Source organism: Petromyzon marinus, chromosome 61 (assembly GCF_048934315.1).
Source record: "Petromyzon marinus isolate PM22_M1 ecotype Great Lakes invasive population chromosome 61, UKy_Petmar_22M1.pri1.0, whole genome shotgun sequence".
NCBI lineage: Eukaryota > Metazoa > Chordata > Hyperoartia > Petromyzontiformes > Petromyzontidae > Petromyzon > Petromyzon marinus.
The window spans coordinates 10253360-10270265 of NC_133727.1; the positions used below are offsets into that span (position 1 = coordinate 10253360).

A 16906-nucleotide genomic window follows, 5' to 3' on the forward strand; every position below is an offset into this window, starting at 1 on the left:
CCACAAGACCTCAACAATAATCTATGCATTTGTACTTTCCAGGCTCGACGAGTGCAATTCTCTGTTACGTATTAGGTCTGGCTTTGTCCCCCATCCAACGTGTGCAGGACGTTAAAAATGCAGCTGCAAGAGTACTCGCACATCGTACCCGTGAGCGTCATCATATTGCATCCACTTTACGATCCCTCCACTGGCTACTTATTCAGTCCAGAATAACCTTCCACGAGTGCGGTCACTGTATTCAAAAATTCTTCGGGGAGGATTTTCACCTATCTGTTAGAGCTTTTAACAGACAACGAGATAATAAGTCACAGCTCATCGAGACGCTGACCTCCCTCAAAAGATGCCGCGACAACAAGGTAATACCCATCGCTTTCACACTCACTTCTGCTTCTGTATCTTCACCGAACTCTAAACGGATTCTGTTTAAGGCTAGCCTATCACTAATCTCAGAAAGGATAAGAGTACTCCGATTTTAACTCGATAGTTTAGACAGGACTCACCTACAATCTCATTTAATGTTAACACAAAAAATGTCCCCTTCTGATTGGAACCACGTTGACAACATGACGGCTGCCTCTGGTGATTCACTGTCAGTCAAATGCAAAGCTAACCTGATTGCTAAATTCAACCGCCTATCAAAGAAGAACCCAAGACCACACATCACAAAACTAGACGTTAACAAAATCGTTATTAATCAGAGTAACATCCCGATTTCGGACAATCTGAAAACAGTACTGGCTAAAGGACTAAATTTTGCTGTCACCCCTAAACATACACCAGTAGAGGATATCATCTCCCAGGTCGATGTAGCCCACAAAGGCATAGGACACACCCAAGCAGACGTTGCGAGAGCTGAAATAGAATGCTAAGAAACCCATTAGCAACATCAGCAAAAATGAATGCTCTGAACTCGCGAATTTTAAAAAAGAGGGATGATATAGTCATCCTCTCGGCCGACAAAGGCAATGCCACTGTCATTATGGATAAAAACTCATACAACAACAAAATCCTGGACCTACTCAATGATGGGAGTTACTCAAAAAATAAAAATGACCCTACTAACAGCCTAACGATAAAAACCAACAAGATCATCACTAGTTCGACTTCCCTAATCGAACCAACCAAACGGCCCTCCATAAAACCCTCCGCTGCAAGACCTCCCAGATTCTATGGTCTTCCCAAGATCCATAAAGAAGGTACCCCACTATGACCCATCGTGTCCACGATCAACTCCCCTACCTACAAGCTAGCCCGTTTTCTGTCAGATACTCTGCTTCCCTTCACTGGCAATACCACCTCAGCAGTACTTAACTAAACCCAATTGGTTTCTATGGTCAAAGACATTGTACTATCTCCTGACGATATCCTTGTCAGCTTTGATGTGGTCTCTCTGTTCACCAAGGTCCCAGTACCTGATACCATAACAATAATTGAAGATTTGGTCCAACATGGACTGGACCCTGATGTACCTGCACTGGTTAGGCACTGCCTCACCAACACCTACTTTACTTGGAATGGCACCTTCTACAAACAAAATGAGGGTACCCCTATGGGTTCCCACTTGTCACCAGTGATAGCCAATGTTTTCATGGAGAAATTTGAATCAGACGCCATCCAGACATCCACCCTTAGTCCTTCTCTTTGGAAGAGATATGTGGATGACACTTTCATCATTTGGCCACATGGCCTCCCAGCTTTGAACCATTTGCTAAACCACACCAATTCCAGACACCCATCCATCAAATTCACCATGGAAGTGGAGAAAGATGGCAAGCTGCCAATCTTGGATGTTCTGTTTGAGAGGAGGACTGATGGCTCTTTGGGACATTCTGTTTACAGGAAGTCCACCCACACAGATTGCTACTTGAAGCCTGATTCCCACCACCACCCGGCTCAAAAGGATTCGCTCATCAAAACATTATACCATAGAGCTCATTGCATTTCTGACCAACACCACCTGATCAGTGAATTAAAACATGTACATCTAGCCCTCAAGATGAACGGTTACTCTGACCGCATCATCCGCCAAGCTGTTTCTCCCACCATACAGAAACAACCACTTGACACTCCGATCAAAATCATCACACTGCCATACATAGCAGGCGTTACCAAAAAGATTTCCAAAATTCTAAACATAAGATCCAGGTTCGATTCAATACAGTACACAAAATCAGTGATCTGATCCCATCCGTAAAGGATGTCATCCCTGACTTACAGTACCCCGGTGTTTACAAATTGAGTTGTACCTGCGATGACTGCTATATCGGGGAGACAAAACGACATATTTCTGACCGAATTCGCGAGCACAAATCAGATTTGAAACACGGCAGAACGAATTCGTCGGACGTAGCTGATCACTGTTTCAACACAGCGGGTTCTCATGACATTGTTTTCTCCGATACCAAGGTACTCTGCAAACCTCCCGGTTATTACCAAAGATTTGTCCATGAAGCCATCCAGATATACAAACATAGACACAACTTCAACCGAGAGGATGGTTTTAAATTAAGCAACCACTGGAAAGATGTCATAAACCAAGTCAAAACTTTAGCTACCTTATAAGCACACAGCATATTATTTTCGAACTTTTCCATTTTTGTTTCCATTTTCCATTGCCCCCATGCAGTGACCCACCGCATCCCCCGCACCCTCAACATAACAAAAGATGGATTAACTTAGCCCCGCAACCCATCAATGTCCCCTACTTGGCTCCTCCCCCCCCCCCCCCCTTAACCTGTATATAAGCTCGAGGCTCTCAGAGCCTCCCCACTTGATGCAGCGATCTTGCTGTGACTGTTCCACCTGAAGACGGAAGCTTATGTTGCCTCCGAAACGTCGTGATTTAATTGCTTCTTTTATTTTATTTTACCTACGTGACTATTTAAACTATTTTTGTTTAGCCAATAATAAGGTCTATTGAGCTAAGTAGCTCTTTTTCAGAAGCGACCTGGCTATCACAAATGATAGCTCAACGAAGTGGCTTATCACGTGGCAATGTATTGCAGCCAAATACCCTAAATGCATGTTGATTTCGATTTAAAGCTTTCGTGACTGCAAGGATTCATCTTCTTTGGTTCTTTCGGTAAAGTCACGTAGAATGAGAATAAAATAATAAAATAAAATAAGACAATAAAATTCTCCCGACGTTTCGGCCACAACACAAGTAGCCTTCAGGTGAAAGAACAGAACTGTCAGGACGACAGAGCTTCAATTAACGGTGCTAAGATTCGCAGCGTCTTTTAAGCTCGGTGAGAGGCGTGACGAGCCTTGAAAAAGGAGTTCACATATCAAAGCAAGAGAATTTAGCATTGAAAAAACTGAGGGATTAGCTTGTGACAGAAATAGCTGTGTTAAAGTCAAAGTTTACATATCCACAGAGGCATTTAGTATATTGACGCTAAAGGCCTCCAATTACCAACTATTATAAAGTAAACCATAGCGTCTTTTAAGCTCAGTGAGAAGCGTGAAGATCTTTGACAAAGGAGTTTACATATCAGAGCAGGAGAATTTAGCATTGAAATAGCCGAGGGATTAGCTTGTGACAGAAATAGCTGTGTTAAAGTCAAAGTTTAAATATCAACAGAGGCATTTAGTATATGGACGCTAAAGGCCTCCAATTACCAACTATCGACTCCATCATATTATTATTATTCAAATCTGAACTAAAGGTATTTTCATTCATCCACACATACGCTGAAAAGTTGGTAATGATATTTTGGACATTGGACCAATGGGTATAAGTGAGTCGTAACTTCATGGCACCCCACCACTGCCGCCCCCCCCCCCCCCCCCGTCAAGGTTTCCTGGCTTGGTTGGGAAGTTGAGACTGTGGTCTGGGATGTGCAGGAGACCTCATGGACTAATTTCTCAGTTGTTGCGATAACTTGTTTGTTGTTTGTCCCTTTTGTTTTGGTGCCAATTCTTTATTTGGTTATTAATTTTAGATTTTAGTTAGTGGTAGTAGGGTTTTCATTTGCTTGGTAGCGGCTGTAGATGGGATTTGGTCATTATATAGAATTAATGTACAGGGTTATGCGAAAATGAAAATATTATTACTAACAACATTCCTCGCCCGCAAAAATAAAGTCGCAATCTGACCATCTGGGATCGCTGTCACCATCATAGAATCTCACGCAGATCCGAAAAAAACCGCTGGCGAACAGAGTGGAACAACGCGTGACGTCCAGAATAAACACCTCCTCATTCGAGACCCAAACATCGAGCACCTCCTGGATTTGACATTCCTGGAAGACACCGATGGAACCATCAACCGCATCACGACATCAACAGGCCAATGCACACATCTCCTTCATGGATGGAGAATGAAAGACAAGCCACGGGAGTGCGGTCGTCGTGGCTATGCAAACCAAAACTATGGACCACCATTGTAGCCTGCGCTCCTTCAACGGAGGCGGAACAGCAAAACCACAAACTCTCCTGAAAACCTCTTGTGGCGAACAGACCTCGACATCTGGCATCGAGCTCCTGAATATATTTGCTGCCATCGTGCGCACGATTATAAAGGGACCCCCTCTTCACCAGTTGGATTGTTGCATCGCGGACTCGTGAGAGATGGCGAGAGCTTGGGGGGGGGGGCTATCATCCAATAGTGGATTGATCATGGCCAATGATGACGAGGATGACGATATTCACGGTGAGCTAGGTGTGGGTGACCGGGTCGCGTTGGCGGCGTGCCCCGCGTGGGAGGCACATATCCGCGGTGCTGCGGGGGACTGCGCGTCTCGAAGTGCTGCAAGGAGTTTGTATTTCAAACGCCTACGCTCAGTCTCCGGCAGGGAGCGTAGCTCATTGGCGATGAAGCGTCCAAACACATCGTATTCGTCGTCCTCCTTCATCAGCCGGGCGGAGTGCGCCTCCAGGCACCTCATGGCCGATTCCATCAGCTGACTGCCTCCTGCTGCGACGGCATTCCCTTTGTCTCTGCACCTCGGCTTTGGGTATTGTGGCCTCCGGGGTGTACATTCAGCGCTGTGCGTGGAGGTGTCCATGGAGTGTGTGATGTCCGTGATGTTTGCGGAAGGGGTTGGTGGGTCAGCTCTATCCCCGTCCCGTTTCTTCTCCCCCCTGTCGTGACTGCTCTGGTTGTCGACGCGTTCCACCTGCGAGGCAAACATTGAATCCACCGTAGTGGCCAGCGATTGTGAAAAACATACACAACAATAGCATTCATGTACCACTCTCCGACGTACAATTTGAGTTGTACCACATCGACCAGATTTTGAGGTTTGACGTCTCGCTCCACATGTATGGACATCGTTTAATTGGCTGAAAACATCGTAATATATAGAGGACCGCAGAGTTTGGGAAACTGTGGATGCCAGCTCACTGCCTGGCTGCCTTACAGCTAGCCTCTGGTTCCTCAGCCAGAGATGGCAATTTTCATGAACGACACCGCGATATGAAACTCAACTACATCAGTCCCTCGATTAACGTTTTTTAACTCGTTCCACGAAAAATGCCGTTTATCGACATAACTGTTTATAGAATTCACTTATAATGTGAAAAGTAAATAAAAGAATCACCGAGTCTGCAAGATGTTTTTCCACTACCACAAAGACATAAAACGGAATGTAAACAATGCCAATCGAAGTCTAAACTGCTCATGGATGGACGTCGCTGATTTGCTGAGGGTATGGTTTAGCCCCTTCTTACGAAATTGGTGCCTGCGTGCATAACGTAAACACGTACTGTTAGTCAAAAAATGTTAACGTCAGTCGAAACCACGGGGGTCCTCTATAGGAGGCAAAACGTTCACCGAAAAACCGTGAACCGATGTCGCTGTCAACCGAGGGACTACAGTATTCTACTGAACAGTGCGTGGTACAACTCAAAAACACATGGAGAGCTACTCAGCAGAGCCGCGATAACCTATGCAGCAGTCAAATGTAACTATTGGACGTGACTGCCGTCCCCACAGATTTCTGTCCCGATTGTAGGTGATATTTTTCGCCCAATCACAATTCCTCCTGGGATGCCGCTTTTCTTTTCATTTTGTGTGGGGTTATAGGGTTTGGCGGGTTATCGTGGTTAGCATTTACGGGTTAAGGTTAATGGTTAGGTTCTAAATTGAAGGAAGGGTAGGGCTCGCGTTTGGGATTACACGTTTGTATTATGGTTTAAAGGTTTGTGATTGGGGTTAGGGTAAGGAGTAGTTGTACCTAAGACTGATCTTCTTGCTCCGCATCTGCGGAGGCAGAAGCCTCGGCCTTACCTACGATGTCCATCTCGTTACAGGCGACTCGCACTGCCAATATAGCAATCACCGTGGAAGGTGATGTTAGCACGCGTGGCAGGGTGCGCGATGAATCGTCACATCACACGTCGGTCGCACACAGGTGGATTATTACATCACGAGACGTTGGCTTGGGTAGGCCGTCATCCAGCAGTGGAATTACGACGATGATAAGTGGCTACACATCGCCCAACCGGTTCACGTGCTGGCAGTTACGACTACCGCCTTCGGCACGATGGAGATAACGCGCATGTCATACCTGCAAGCTGGAGGAGGAGGAGACATTGGAGACAGTCTTCTTGGGGCAGACAAAGTCGTCAAGGAATTCCAGACGCGGCAGTAGCCACCAGGTCTGCCTGGACGCGTCGCAGCCGGTGTCTCCGCCGAGCCTGCTTTTGCCCTCTCTCTTCTTCTTCGAGTAGACTGTGCGGAGGTTTCTGATTTTTCTCGAGACTTCGTCCTCTGTCAAGACAAAAAAAGAGTAACAGAAAAAACATCGTCTCCAGACTGGTAAAGAAACACATTGTTGGAGGTTTTGTCGCTGAACGTTCCAGCCTTATTCGGCTGTGGAGAGCGGAACATTTAGGTGGCAAGAGGCCATTGTAAAACTATTTTACTACAGTAAACTCTCGATTATCTGCGCTAATGACGGTGAGAATGGCCGTGGATAATACAAAATCGTGGATAATCCAAAAATAAAAATTTTCCGCAGATCTCTATGCCAAAAACCACAAATATAAGTGTATAAATTATGTTTGAGTTTCTCCGCCATCGTACAGTTTCGTAAATCAAAATTCACAAAATCACTGATCGCATAAATCACTTAAAATGAAGCACAACTGACGATTTCGATTGTTACTCTTTCAACTTAGAATGAAAACTAACGATTGCCCGATCGATGATGCGCGTGCTCAGTGATGACACTTTCCTGCTCCCATCCAGCAGAAGATTCGGCCCGCAGCAGTAGAGTCACAGCCAATCAACATCAAACTCCACCCCACCGTTGTAAATATATTGCAACTACTGTACTGTAGAGGCGATCACGTGGATTTCGGATTAACCGGAGCAACATATTCCTTCGGTTTAAGCGCCGTGTGACTTATAATAAACATTTCCAAGACCAACGATGTCTAACAATTTTTTGATTATTGATTTGGGCTTAGGGGAAAATCCACGAGTTGATCCACAAATCGGACAAACTGCACGCACATAATCGAGTCTACTGTATTTCCACGTGATGATGATACACCACTTTGTTGAGCTATCATTTCCATAGCTGTCAACCCATACGGTTTACCCCGTATTCTTGTGCAGGGAAATTGAGTTTTCAGGTCCATATGGCGTACAGCTGTTTCAATACGGGCAAATGTTTTGTTTGTGTTTCTCCCTTGTGATGGGACTTTGTAGTGAACGTTGAGATTTCTAAGTACACGAGGTGACCAATAAGGTCTGAATTGGAAGGTAGGCCACTGATAAAGGCTTGATAGGTATGCATTTGTGATGGCCAGGTCGCTTCTGAAAAAAGTGCTACATTGCTCAGTGGGGCCTTACCTGGTGAAATAAACAAAAATAGTTTAAGTTTAGATGCGTTCCAGGAGCTTGGTAAATTGCAACTTCGTATATTCAATAACTTATAACATGAGTACTATGAGGATGCGTTCACAGCCTTCGAAACTTACCACTTCATACTATAAACAAATACCAGTCAACACCTTATCAGTGCCTACCTTATTAGAGACCAATTCAGACCTTGTTGGTAACCCCGTGCCCTTATAAAATACAAATAATTTATACTGTACAGTATAAAAATAATAAAAAAACTGACGTAAATAAAAGAAACAATATACTGAAGCCATAGCTTATGAATGTATTGTTTAATTGTACAATTTTAAATAATGGCATAATTATTTTTTGTTTGGGTTAGGTCGCGTAAATATAAATACGTCGTTAAACCCGCCACCACCCGACACAGCCAATTTAGTAAGGTTTGTCACGTAACCAGAACATGCCAATTCGAATTGGCATTTCTAGATTTAAAGCTTTCGTGACTGCTAGGATCCATACTCTTTGGTTCTATTGGGTAAAGTCATGTAGGTGAAAATAAAATAACAAAAAAATTATCAGAGATTTGTTCATGAAACAATTCAGATCTACAAACACAGACACAATTTCAACCGAGAGGATGGTTTCAAATTAAGCAACCACTGGAAAGATGTTCTAAATCGAACTAAACATTAAACTAATTTCAATGGTACAGTATATTTTTCAAATAGTGGTACCCCAAACTTTCGCAGCTCTTATAAATTCCCTTTTCACACCATCAATAGGTAAACTCCCCCTCCCCCCCTTCCCCCCGCGCCAAACGGCAAGTCCACCGGCACGTACACCACCTCTTTCCGAAAATCGGCCAATCAAATGCTAATTTTTATGCTAATTTCTTTGTCAGAACACCTTGTTTGCTCGCACACAGTTTAAAGGTCCGCGGTCTGAGCGTGGTTGTGTTTCGCTAAATTCTCCTGTTTGATGAGTACTAGGTGCCTCGGTGAATGTATATGCTCTAACTTTAACAGCTATTTCTGTGATCAGTTACAAGATAATCACTCAGCTATTTCAATGCTAAATTCTATGCTAATTCCTTTGTCAAGGGGTACCTCTGCGGATGTGTATACTTTAACTTAGCTATTTCAATGAGCCATTTCAATGCTAAATTATATGCTAATTTCCTTTGTCAAGGGGTACCTCTGCGGATGTGTATACTTTAACTTAGCTATTTCAATGAGCCATTTCAATGCTAAATTATATGCTAATTCCTTTGTCAAGGCGCTTGGTGTTTTTCTTCTCACACAGCTTAAAGGTCGTGATCTAAGCGTGGCTTCTTCCACTCCAGCGCTGTCCTCCAGACAGTCTCGTCCCTTCATCTGATGAAGGCCGCTTGTGTTGTGGCCGAAACGTCGTGATTTTTTGTTAATTTTTTTGTTATTTTATTTTCACCTACGTGACTTTACCCAATAGAACCAAAGAGTATCGAATTGGCATGTTCACAAACCTTACTAAACTGGCTGTCGGGTGGTGGCGGGTTTAACACATTTATATTTACGTAATCTAACGCAAAAAAATATCACGGATGAAATTGGTCGCGACAGCCTACGTGTTAAACTTTTAAGCACATGCAATAATAATAATAATGCGCGTTTAAGATTTGTGGGGAGACGTGCAGAGGATTTAACGCGGGCTTTTAGTGGGGCATCTATAAACGGATCAGTGTAGTGTACGTGCAAAGGCAAAGATCCCCCGTGTAGCCTGCGACTGAGTGTCGGGGCAAGTGCTGTCAGCGAGCAGCAGCAGCACCTATAAAGGCCACGGACCGGCCGCCTTTGTCTCTCCAGTGGCTTTAAGATGTTTTTTTCTTGTTCGTTTTTTTTGTGTTTGTTGTGGTTGCACCCGATTCAAGAGCCCGTATGGCTCACAGGGGCTATACCAAAATCAACTGAAACTGAACTGAATGCCGATGTTTTTTTTTGTTTTTGACACCGCACCGTGAACTTATTTGAGGCCGGGTCGACCCAGGAGGAGGCTCAAGACCGGTTCAGAGATGAAATCGTCATTTGGTGTTGACCGTGAGCGGGGATCGAACTCGTAGTGCTAACCGCTACTGCACCACCACCACCGCTCCCCCACATCACACATTTAGCAGGGTGCCGAAACAAAAAACGCTTTTAACGCTTCTCAGAAATTTGCAGCAATACCACGAGATTCTTTAGACCTTTTTTTTCGTGTTAAAGCTATTAACATACATTTGTTATCACGTCACGGTGTATTATTTATCACCCCCCCCCCCCATTAAAACAACAGTCCCTTATAAGTGTTACACATTTTTGTTTTAAGCACCCTGTGTAACACACACACAACAACAATAACAACCGCGACATTCGTTACTACTAAGTGGCGGCGTGACCACGGCGCTCGTGCCAGGCTACGTGCATACGACTAAGGGCCTGTCCATAAATGACGTCACGCGATTTTGGACAATTTTTGACCCCCCCCTCGTCACACGGCGTCACAAAAAGTCTGACCCCCCCCCTCAAATATGACGTCACAAAGCTCTGCCCCCCCACAAAAAATATAAAACACGCTTCAAATCATATTCTTGGTTCGTTCGGTAAAGTTACGTTGAAGGTAAACAATACAATAATAAAATATTATTTTATATATTATATATTGAAGGGAAACAATAAAATAATAAAATATTATTTTAATATTATTTTATTACATATTATATATTTTTTTTTATTATTTTATTGTTTCCCTTCAACGTGACTTTACCGAAAGAACCAAGAATATGAATCTCTGCAGTCACGAAAGCTTTAAATAAAAATGTATGCTTCAAATCGCTTTAAACTATTGTCATTGTAGTGCGTGCATATTTAATGTGGCGCTGCACTCTGATGTTGTAGGAGAAAACATTTATTAAAAAAAAGAAAGTCTATTCAATTAAGTAGAACGTGTTGTTGTCTATATTCATTTAAAGTTGCGCAATTTTGACGTGACGTCACATTTCTCAAACCCCCTCGCCCCCGGTCACACATCGTCACAAATGTCTGACCCCCCCCACAGCCCCCCCACCCACCCTCCAGGTGCGTGACGTCATGTACGGACGGACACGCGTTTACGACGGACACGTACCGGTAGTCCCGAGTCGCTGCGCAATGTCCCGCAGAGCCCTCTGCCTCTTCCGCTTGACGTGGTAGTCGGGCAGCAGGGCGTCGTACAGGCACGGGTTGCCACGGTACAGCTCCACCATCTCCTCCAGCTTGCCCGTCGACCACCAGAAGTCCTCGCACATTGGCGGTGGTGGCGTGGGTGCGAGCCCGTGGTGCTTCAAGTGAACGTCTGTGTGTGAGGGAGAGGAGAGGAGAAAGAGCTTTAGAGCTCATCGGATTCCTCCGGTGTTTGAGCGCGACAGGCCGTGGAGTTTGTTTCGCGTTTGCGCGGCGCTGTCTGTCGCTGACGCAATCGATTGCCCTCGATGGGGCGGGGGGGAGGATTGCACGAAATTTGCACGAGGTTGTTTGGGTGTTAGGCTGAGCCTTGAAGGTCGTGCCGGGGGGGGTGAGGGCTGGTCCATGTAGTGTGAGTGTGGGGGGGGTGAGGGCTGGTCCATGTGGTGTGAGTGTGGGGGGTGAGGGCTGGTCCATGTGGTGTGAGTGTGGGGGGTGAGGGCTGGTCCATGTGGTGTGAGTGTGTGGGGGGGGGAGGGGCGAGTGAGGGCTGGTCCATGTGGTGTGAGTGTGGGGGGGTGAGGGCTGGTCCATGTAGTGTGAGTGTGGGGGGGGCTGGTCCATGTGGTGTGAGTATGTGGGGGGGGTGAGGGCTGGTCCATGTGGTGTGTGTGTGTGGGGGGGGCTGGTCTATGTGGTGTGAGTGAGTGTGGGGGGGTGAGGGCTGGCCCATGTGGTGTGAGTGTGGGGGGGGAGGGGCTGGTCCACGTGGTGTGAGTGTGTGGGGGGGGAGGCTGGTCTATGTGGTGTGTGGGGGGGGAGGGGCTGGTCCATGTGGTGTGAGTGTGTGGGGGGGGGGGGGGCTGGTCCATGTGGTGTGTGTGGGGGGGGGGGGGCTGGTCTATGTGGTGTGAGTGTGTGTGTGGGGGGGGGGCTGGTCCACGTGGTGTGTGTGTGGGGGGGGGGCTGGTCTATGTGGTGTGAGTGTGTGTGGGGGGGGGGGCTGGTCTATGTGGTGTGAGTGTGTGTGGGGGGGGGGGGGCTGGTCTATGTGGTGTGAGTGTGTGTGGGGGGGGGGTGGTGATCGTGACGGGCGAGTCCATTCAGCGTCGTGCGTGGGGGACCAGGGAAATGTGTAAAAACCCTGGATTTGAAGCTTTCGTGACTGCAGGAATTCATACTCTTTGGTTCTTTCGGTTGTTTTATTTTATTATTTTCTATCCACATGACTTTACCTGAAAGAACCAAAGAGTTTGTAAAAACCCATCTATTATTTATTTCACCAGGTAAGGCCCCCGCTGAGTTGCTATGCAGCAAGCCTTTTTTTCTGGCTATTACAAATGATGAGCTCAACGTAGTGGCTTATTATTACCATCATCATTATCATCATCACCATCATCATCATTATTACCATCACCATCATTACCATCATCATCATTACCATCATCATCATTATTACCATCACCATCATTATTACCATCACCATCATCACCATCATCATTACCATCATCATCATCACCATCATCATCATTATTACCATCACCATCATCATCATTACCATCATCATCACCATCATCATTATTACCATCATCATCACCATCATCATTATTACCATCATCATCATTACCATCATCATCATTATTACCATCATCATCACCATCATCATCACCATCATCATCACCATAATTACCATCATCATCATTACCATCATCACCATCATCATCATCATTACCATCATCATCATCACCATCATCATTATTACCATCATCATCATTACCATCATCATCACCATCATTACCATCATCATCATTACCATCATCATCACCATCATCATCATCACCATCATCATCATTACCATCATCATTACCATCATCATCATTACCATCATCACCATCATCATTACCATCATCATCACCATCATCATCATCACGTGCAAATGTATAGCAGCAGGCAAATACTCTAAACGCGTTACGTTGATTCTACATGTGGAGGGAAACAACGGAGGTCCCGGAGAAAAAAATCCACGCGATCACGGGGAGCGAGACGCGGGGAGTCCAAATATGCAGCAGGCGTCGTCAGGGTCGGGATCGAACCCACGACCTCCTGCGTACCAGGCGAGGTAGTTAACATCTCCCAGCCACCGTGATGATGATGATGAGAGAGAGACACACAAACTCCAAATATACAGCAGGCGTCGTCAGGGTCGGGATCGAACCCACGACCTCCTGTATACCAGGCAAGGTAGTTAACAGCAGTCAAATGCTCGAAACACGTAATGTTGACTTTAAATGTGGGGGAAAAAACCGGAGAACCCGGAGAAAAATCCACGCGGCCACGGGGAGAGAGACACACAAACTCCAAATATCCAGCAGGCATCGTCAGGGTCGGGAACGAACCCACGACCTCCTGCATACCAGGCGAGGTAGTTAACATCTCCTAGCCACCGTGGCGTCCCAAACAGTGGCGTAATGCAGTCTTGAGCCCAACAGGGTGGCGTCATCACTCCAGCGTGGGACTTGATGAGCAATCTGACGACAGCAGTGCGAATGTTAATGTGGCATTTAGTTAAATATTAACGTGGCATTTAGTTCAATGTTAATATGGCAATACGTTTAATTTTAATGTGCCATTGAGTTCAGTGTTAATGTGACATTTAGTTCAGTGTTGTTAATGTGGCATTTAGTTCAGCGTTAATGTGCCATTTAGTTCAATGTTAATGTGGCATTTAGTTCAATGTTAATGTGGCATTAAGTTCAATGTTAATGTGCCATTTAGTTCAACGTTAGTGCGCCATTTAGTTTAATGTTGATGTGGCTTTTAGTTCAATGTTAATGTGCCATTTAGTTCAATGTTAATTTCTAATTTAGTTCAGTGTTAATGCTAATATGCCATTTAGTTCAGTGTTGATCTGGCATTAAGTATACATGTTAATCTGCCATTTAGTTCAATGTTAACGTGACATTACGTTCAACGTTCCGGTGGAGCTAGGCCATTTTGGAGTCGTTTCCATGAAATCTATAAGCACGTTCTAGATTTGAAGCTTTCGTGACTGCAAGGATCCATACTCTTTGGTTCTATTCGGTAAAGTCACGTAGGTAAAGAAATAAAACAACAAAAAATCACGACGTTTCGGCCACAACACAAGCACGTCTTGCCAGCAGATGGTGCCACGATGCCGCCTATGATGCCGTTTTGAATCGCTGCACTGTGGAAGACTCGCTCTTATTGATATTTTAGCATGAGTTGATCACCCATTATCTGGCACCGCGCGATTAAAAACACTTTCTTTTGTCTATTTGAATTTGTTTCTCCCTTGCGATGGGACTTTGTAGGATGAACGTTGAGATTTATAAGGGGCACGGGGTGACCAATAAGGTCTGATATAATCCATGATAGAGGTTTTTGGGTTAGGTCGCGTAAATATATAAATGCAATAAGGCAGGGCACTGATAAGGGGTTGACAGGTATGGTATAGAAGTGTAGTGTATAGTAGTGTAGTGTGTAGTAGTGTAGTGTATAGTGAAGTGTATAGTGTAGTGTATAGTAGTGTAGTGTATAGTGACTTTTTTGGATGGACGTTGAGATTTATAAGGGGCACGGGGTGACCAATAAGGTCTGAATTGGTCTGTAATAATGTAGGGGCACTGATAAGGAGTTGACAGGTTTGACAACACAACAACAGGCAGGGCCCCAAGGCCGTAGCCATGAAGTCAACATTGGGGGGGACCAAATCTTCCAGGGGGTCTGGGGGTCCCCCCCCAAGAAAAAAATCCTAATTTGAAAACGAATTGCCTGCCATTTCCTGCCTAAAATATAAGTAAATTCACTAAAACAAAAGATGGACTTTTTATTATTTTTTTACAATAATGTCTAATAGTGTATTGTATTACATTGCTCTGTTTTTTTGCCTTTTCTTGTTTCATTGTATGTAACGGCAGAGATTGGGGATTTACAAAGTACAATCATAACCACAATCATATACACATAAATCTATTTTATAGCAATATATTGGGGGGGGGGCATTTTGAGCTTATTTGATTATGGTGGGGGATGTGTGTCCCCCAATTTCTATTATAATTACGGTCTTGCAGGGCCCAATCAACACAAAGTGTGTGCTCGGTGACGCTCACGGCGTATTACTCCTTACCCCCTGTGGGACCTAAGTTCTTACGGGGTGGTGTAGTTAGCGCGCCGCGTCCCGACCCCCCCCCCAACGCTGGAGGGGGCCAGCGGCGGTGGTGGTGGCTTTCCCGTCTGACCAGTGCCAGATTAAAGGGGCCCTAAATAAGATCGTCGCCATCGTCGCTGTCGTCTCGTTGCTGTTGACTTCACTTGATTTTGCGTTGCTAGATAGTTGTTGGCTGTCTCGGATCAGCGCTGTGAGTATTATACAGTTAGTTTTATGTATAGGCTAGCAACAGTAATAGTGTGTACCCACGTAGAGTTGTGTATAGGCTAGCAACAGTAATAGTGTGTGCCCACGTAGAGTTGTGTATAGGCTAGCAACAGTAATAGTGTGTACCCACGTAGAGTTGTGTATAGGCGAGCGACTGTAGAGTATAATACCCATGTAGGGTGTGTATTATACTGATGGTGCTCGTGAAGTGAAAGAAGTGCCTCCAAGTCTTATCATCTCCGAGTTAGTCACCACACGAGAATAATCCGGCACTGCCCCAACCCCCCTTCGTCGTTGCAATAGGGAGCTGTGCCTCTGGGCACAGCCAGCAATACAACACGCGTGTCTATGATACAGTGCGTGTGACTTTACTATCAAAACAAATATATAATCGGTGACGTTTCGGGGCAATGGACCTTCATAACGTGTTATGAAATCACAGCAGTGGCGCCGTTATCAGCAAGCATTCGCACCACCGTGTGTCAGGAGGCAGTCGCTGACGCTCAGAATGGCAGTATTGCATTCGATACCGGTGGAATCCGACGAGCTACGAAGCCCTTTGTCGCAGACGTCCCGTAGTGGGCTGGCTGGCTGGAATCCAACCCGGACGCAAGCGTCAGTTGAATCGCCAGTTCGCTCCGCGCATCTCAAACCCATCGGAGCGCCTTTCAAGTTTGCCCCGGCTCCTTATGCGCTGGGCCATCTCTCAAGCCGATCTCCTTCATTGACATTCAATACGACGTCCCGATGTGTTGTTGTTGTTTTAAAAAATATATATCGGGTGAAATTGTGAACGAGAGCCATCGTCAGGCAGTGGTATAGATCTAAAGCGGCATGGTCCACGGGTTCGCTGCAGCTCAAATACTCGACTCACCTACAAGGTGCGTAGTGAAGTTAGGAGATGTCCCGTGTGTGAGCTCGGGGCAATTGAAGACCTGGCGACTTGGATCGGTGAATTGGCCGACAGTGTGTTCATCAGGGAGGCAGTTCAGTATCCGGACAGCAGAGTGAAGAAGAAGAAGATGGGAGATTCTGTCCAGGGAGCAATGTGCTGGCAACGGGGAGGAGGAGTAGGGGGGGGGGAAGGACGTAACCTGGCAGGGGTTGTGCATAATCGGTTGGCATGGCGTCTTTCATACGGAGGGGGTGGAAGCGTGGCCTGAAGGTCTGTGTAGGGGGGGGGGGGGCAGTGGTCGGTGTACATTTTGTACCAGGGGACTGTGACAGCGACGCATCGATGCTTCTCTCCCATCAAGCACGGCGCGCAACCCCTCCGCAACCGCGTCAGCTGCAATTCAGGGGCACGCGTCTACCACCACAGCCATCATCATCACCATTATCATCATTATTACCACCACCAGCATAACCATCATCACCACCACTACAACCATCATCACCATCAACATGATCATCACCATCATCACCATCATTATCATCATCATCACCACCTCTATCACCACAACCACAACCATCATCATCACCATTACCACCACAACCATTACCACCACCACAATAACCATCATCGCCACCACTACA

At 45.7% G+C, this 16906-nt stretch overlaps 1 protein-coding gene across 2 annotated transcripts; it reads right to left on the minus strand.

Moving 5' to 3' along the window:
- Positions 1-2725: 2725 nt before the first annotated feature.
- On the minus strand, positions 2726-16441 carry LOC116955721 (uncharacterized). 2 transcript variants are annotated; one of them, XM_032976986.2, is made up of 4 exons: positions 16245-16441; positions 10940-11146; positions 6516-6718; positions 2726-5123 (listed from the first exon to the last, which is right to left on the minus strand). In XM_032976986.2, exons 2-4 carry the CDS (start codon positions 11097-11099, stop codon positions 4653-4655), a joined length of 834 nt encoding a protein of 277 aa, XP_032832877.2. In that variant the 5' UTR covers positions 11100-11146; positions 16245-16441; the 3' UTR covers positions 2726-4652. The 2 variants fall into 2 exon arrangements, with proteins under 2 accessions (XP_032832877.2, XP_032832879.1); XM_032976988.2 differs by lacking the exon at positions 16245-16441 and having other exon boundaries at positions 10940-11380.
- Positions 16442-16906: the final 465 nt, after the last annotated feature.

Excerpts from the sequence above, each read along its gene's own strand:
- LOC116955721 (XM_032976986.2), bottom strand. The coding sequence starts at position 11,099 with ATGTGCGAGGACTTCTGGTGGTCGACGGGCAAGCTGGAGGAGATGGTG. Across the intron at positions 6,719-10,939 it reads GCAGCGACTCGGGACTACCG|AGGACGAAGTCTCGAGAAAA; the intron begins GTACGTGTCCGT and ends TTGTCTTGACAG. Across the intron at positions 5,124-6,515 it reads CCTCCTCCTCCAGCTTGCAG|GTGGAACGCGTCGACAACCA; the intron begins GTATGACATGCG and ends TTTGCCTCGCAG.